The sequence below is a fragment of the Anastrepha obliqua genome, chromosome 6 (genome assembly GCF_027943255.1).
Source record: "Anastrepha obliqua isolate idAnaObli1 chromosome 6, idAnaObli1_1.0, whole genome shotgun sequence".
In the NCBI taxonomy this organism is placed as follows: Eukaryota; Metazoa; Arthropoda; class Insecta; order Diptera; family Tephritidae; genus Anastrepha; species Anastrepha obliqua.
In genome coordinates, this window is record NC_072897.1 from 12,433,341 (window position 1) to 12,436,053 (window position 2,713).

General features: G+C 45.7%; 1 protein-coding gene across 1 annotated transcript; it reads left to right on the forward strand.

The window, feature by feature from the left end:
• Positions 1 to 1,057: 1,057 nt before the first annotated feature.
• On the forward strand, positions 1,058 to 2,458 carry LOC129250124 (uncharacterized). Its single transcript, XM_054889769.1, has one exon. The coding sequence runs from the start codon at positions 1,058 to 1,060 to the stop codon at positions 2,456 to 2,458; it is 1,401 nt and encodes a 466-aa protein (XP_054745744.1).
• Positions 2,459 to 2,713: the final 255 nt, after the last annotated feature.

Below are 2,713 nucleotides of genomic sequence, written 5' to 3' on the forward strand. Positions count from 1 at the left end.
TTCAAGTCGATCAGATGTTTAGAAGCCAGTGAAAATTAAGCTCAAAGATTCCGTTACATACATACATACATACATACATACATACATACATACATACAACCCGACCTAATAAAAGTGTGTTAAAAAAGATTCAAAGATTCAAATTCACCTTACTTTTTGCCCACAGGTAAAAACAGAAAATATTAATCCTGGCAATCCCAATAAGGATAATGGAAAACTTTTATCAAATTATTGCATTGTCATCGGTCTTTGATAGGTGTGCAAAATTTCAAGTCGATCAGATGTTTAGAAGCCAGTGAAAATTAAGCTCAAAGATTCCGATACATACATACATTCATACATACATACATACATACATACATGCATACATACATACATCCGTGTGGAGTTGTCTGTCTGTCTCCCATCGGACGCGTCCCCAGGTGGCGGATCGAGGAAGGCTCGGCATCATGCAGGGTAAGTGGGAAATAAAATACCACTCGCGGACCAAAACAGACAAACACCGGCTTGGAGGTGCGGATAGTTCTACTATCACCAAGCTAGGGTATAAGGGCTAGCAACCTACTTACCCAAAAGCTAAAACCCAGAAGCGTCTGCCTCAGATTGAGCGGCTCCCTGGTCAGCGTCTGTTCTCCATGTAAGGAGCGGCTGTACTAATCGCGTAATGCGAAATAGCTGGGGCTATGAGCCTCTGTTACCTGAGTATGCGGAGTGGAATCTTGCAAAAATGGCTTTCAGAAGGGTTCATGACCTCTTCCGCCTCGTTAAAACCTGGCAGTTCTCACAAAGCGCTCAAAGCGCGTAGTCTTAAATGACCACGTAGGTTGGGTTGAGATTACTCCCCATTAATTCCGGCTTGAAGTCTGGCACTGAACACTGGACCTCATAAGGGCCAGTGTCAACCCTCGCATGGCCTCCCTCTTTACAAAGATAACCATGGGACTTACGGTAACTACGTACACGCGCTGAGATAGCGGCTGTGAGTTGGGGCCCATACAGCATGGACAACAAAAACATAAATAAAAACAAAAACAACGATGAAAACAGCACTGCCAAGATGGCAACAGGAGAAGCTATGGAGGCTTTCAGGAGGAGTTCCGTTATTGCAAGGACCCCTCCACAAGCAGCAGCAACAACAGACAACACAACGGAGAGCAGCCTGCCAACAACGGCTACCCAGCGGCGGACAGATGTATCAACACTGGAGATGAAAGGTCGAGAAGGCACGCCCGGGACGCCGACAACCCATATCATCAAAAAAGTCACTGACGCTCCCAAGCCGCAGCAAAACCCTACTTCCTGCAGCATTGATGCAAAACAAAGCAGGCAATGTGAATTGATCGACATCCTTGGAAAAGAAATTGATGCACTTATTCAATACGTGGAATCACGCCGTAATGTCCACGGTGACATAAGAAGAATGTGCAGTATTATCAAAAGAGCTCACACAGACGTTCTCATTGAAACGGATTCAATGGAACGTTGCATAAGAAAATTGTCTACCTCTAAACAGGTTCAAATTGTTTCGACAGCAGGGAAAAACACTCCTCAGTCGGCTAAGAGAACTAGAGCCAAAGAAAGCCCAAGAGCTGCAACCCAGATTGCAACAAAGTCTCCAGTTGCTAAAAAGAGGAAAAGCGACTCTGATTCTTCCCGGCCACAAACTGTAAATCAACCCATGCAGAGGGAAGAGTGGAAAAAGGTAGAGAAGAAAAAGAAATCGCTGAAAAACAGAAAAGGCACCATCAGGCCAATGTCGGACGCCATTATTATCGAGAAAAAGGCGGGCGGTACATCATATGCGGATATGCTGCGAGCAGTAAAGCACAGCGAAGAACTGAAGGACCTTAGCGAAAAAGTTAAGACGATGCGACCTACAAAAAAAGGTGGCCTTCTTATAGAATTTAAAAGGAGCAAGGATGTTGAGGCCAGTAGTTACCAAATGGCTATTGAAAAAGCGCTGGACGGTGTAGCGTCGGTGAACCTGAAGACGCATACAGTCACAATCCAATGTAAAGGTCTTATCACTGACCTGAACACGGAGGAGGAGCTACTTGAAGCGATTACTCAGCAGGCGCAGGTGAAAAATCTAAAGATGTCGGCGATACGAAGCACACGCACCATTCCAGGAGGTACACAGTCAATGTATTTATCGTTGCGTGCAGATGATGCCAAAAAGGTGCTGGAGCTAGGACATCTCAAAGTAGGATGGGTAAGATGTCGAGTAACAGAAGTTACATCACCGAGACGGTGCTACAGATGCTGGGCATACGATCACGTAGCAACCGCGTGTAAAGAACCCGATCGCACCAAATTGTGCAGACGATGTGGAAAAGAAGGCCACCAAGCAGCAAGCTGCAAAAACGATGAAAAATGTGCGCTGTGTACCGGAGCACATGCAGCTGGCAGCGCAAAGTGCCCGCGCTACCAAGAGGCGGTGCGTCTTAGAAAAGCATGAAAGTTCTTCAGCTTAACGCAAACCATTGCCAAGCAGCTCAGGACCTACTATGGCAGACTGTAGCAGAACAAAGCATTGACATAGTTCTACTTTCTGAACCATTTGAAAACATTGACACTCACAATTGGCTTGCTGATAGTAACATGGGAGCGGCGGTTTGACTGGTGGGCAATAAAACTCCCCAGTGTAAAATGTCGACAGTCCGCAACGGATTTACATGGATAAAAACGGACGATGTGTTCTATGTCAGTTGCT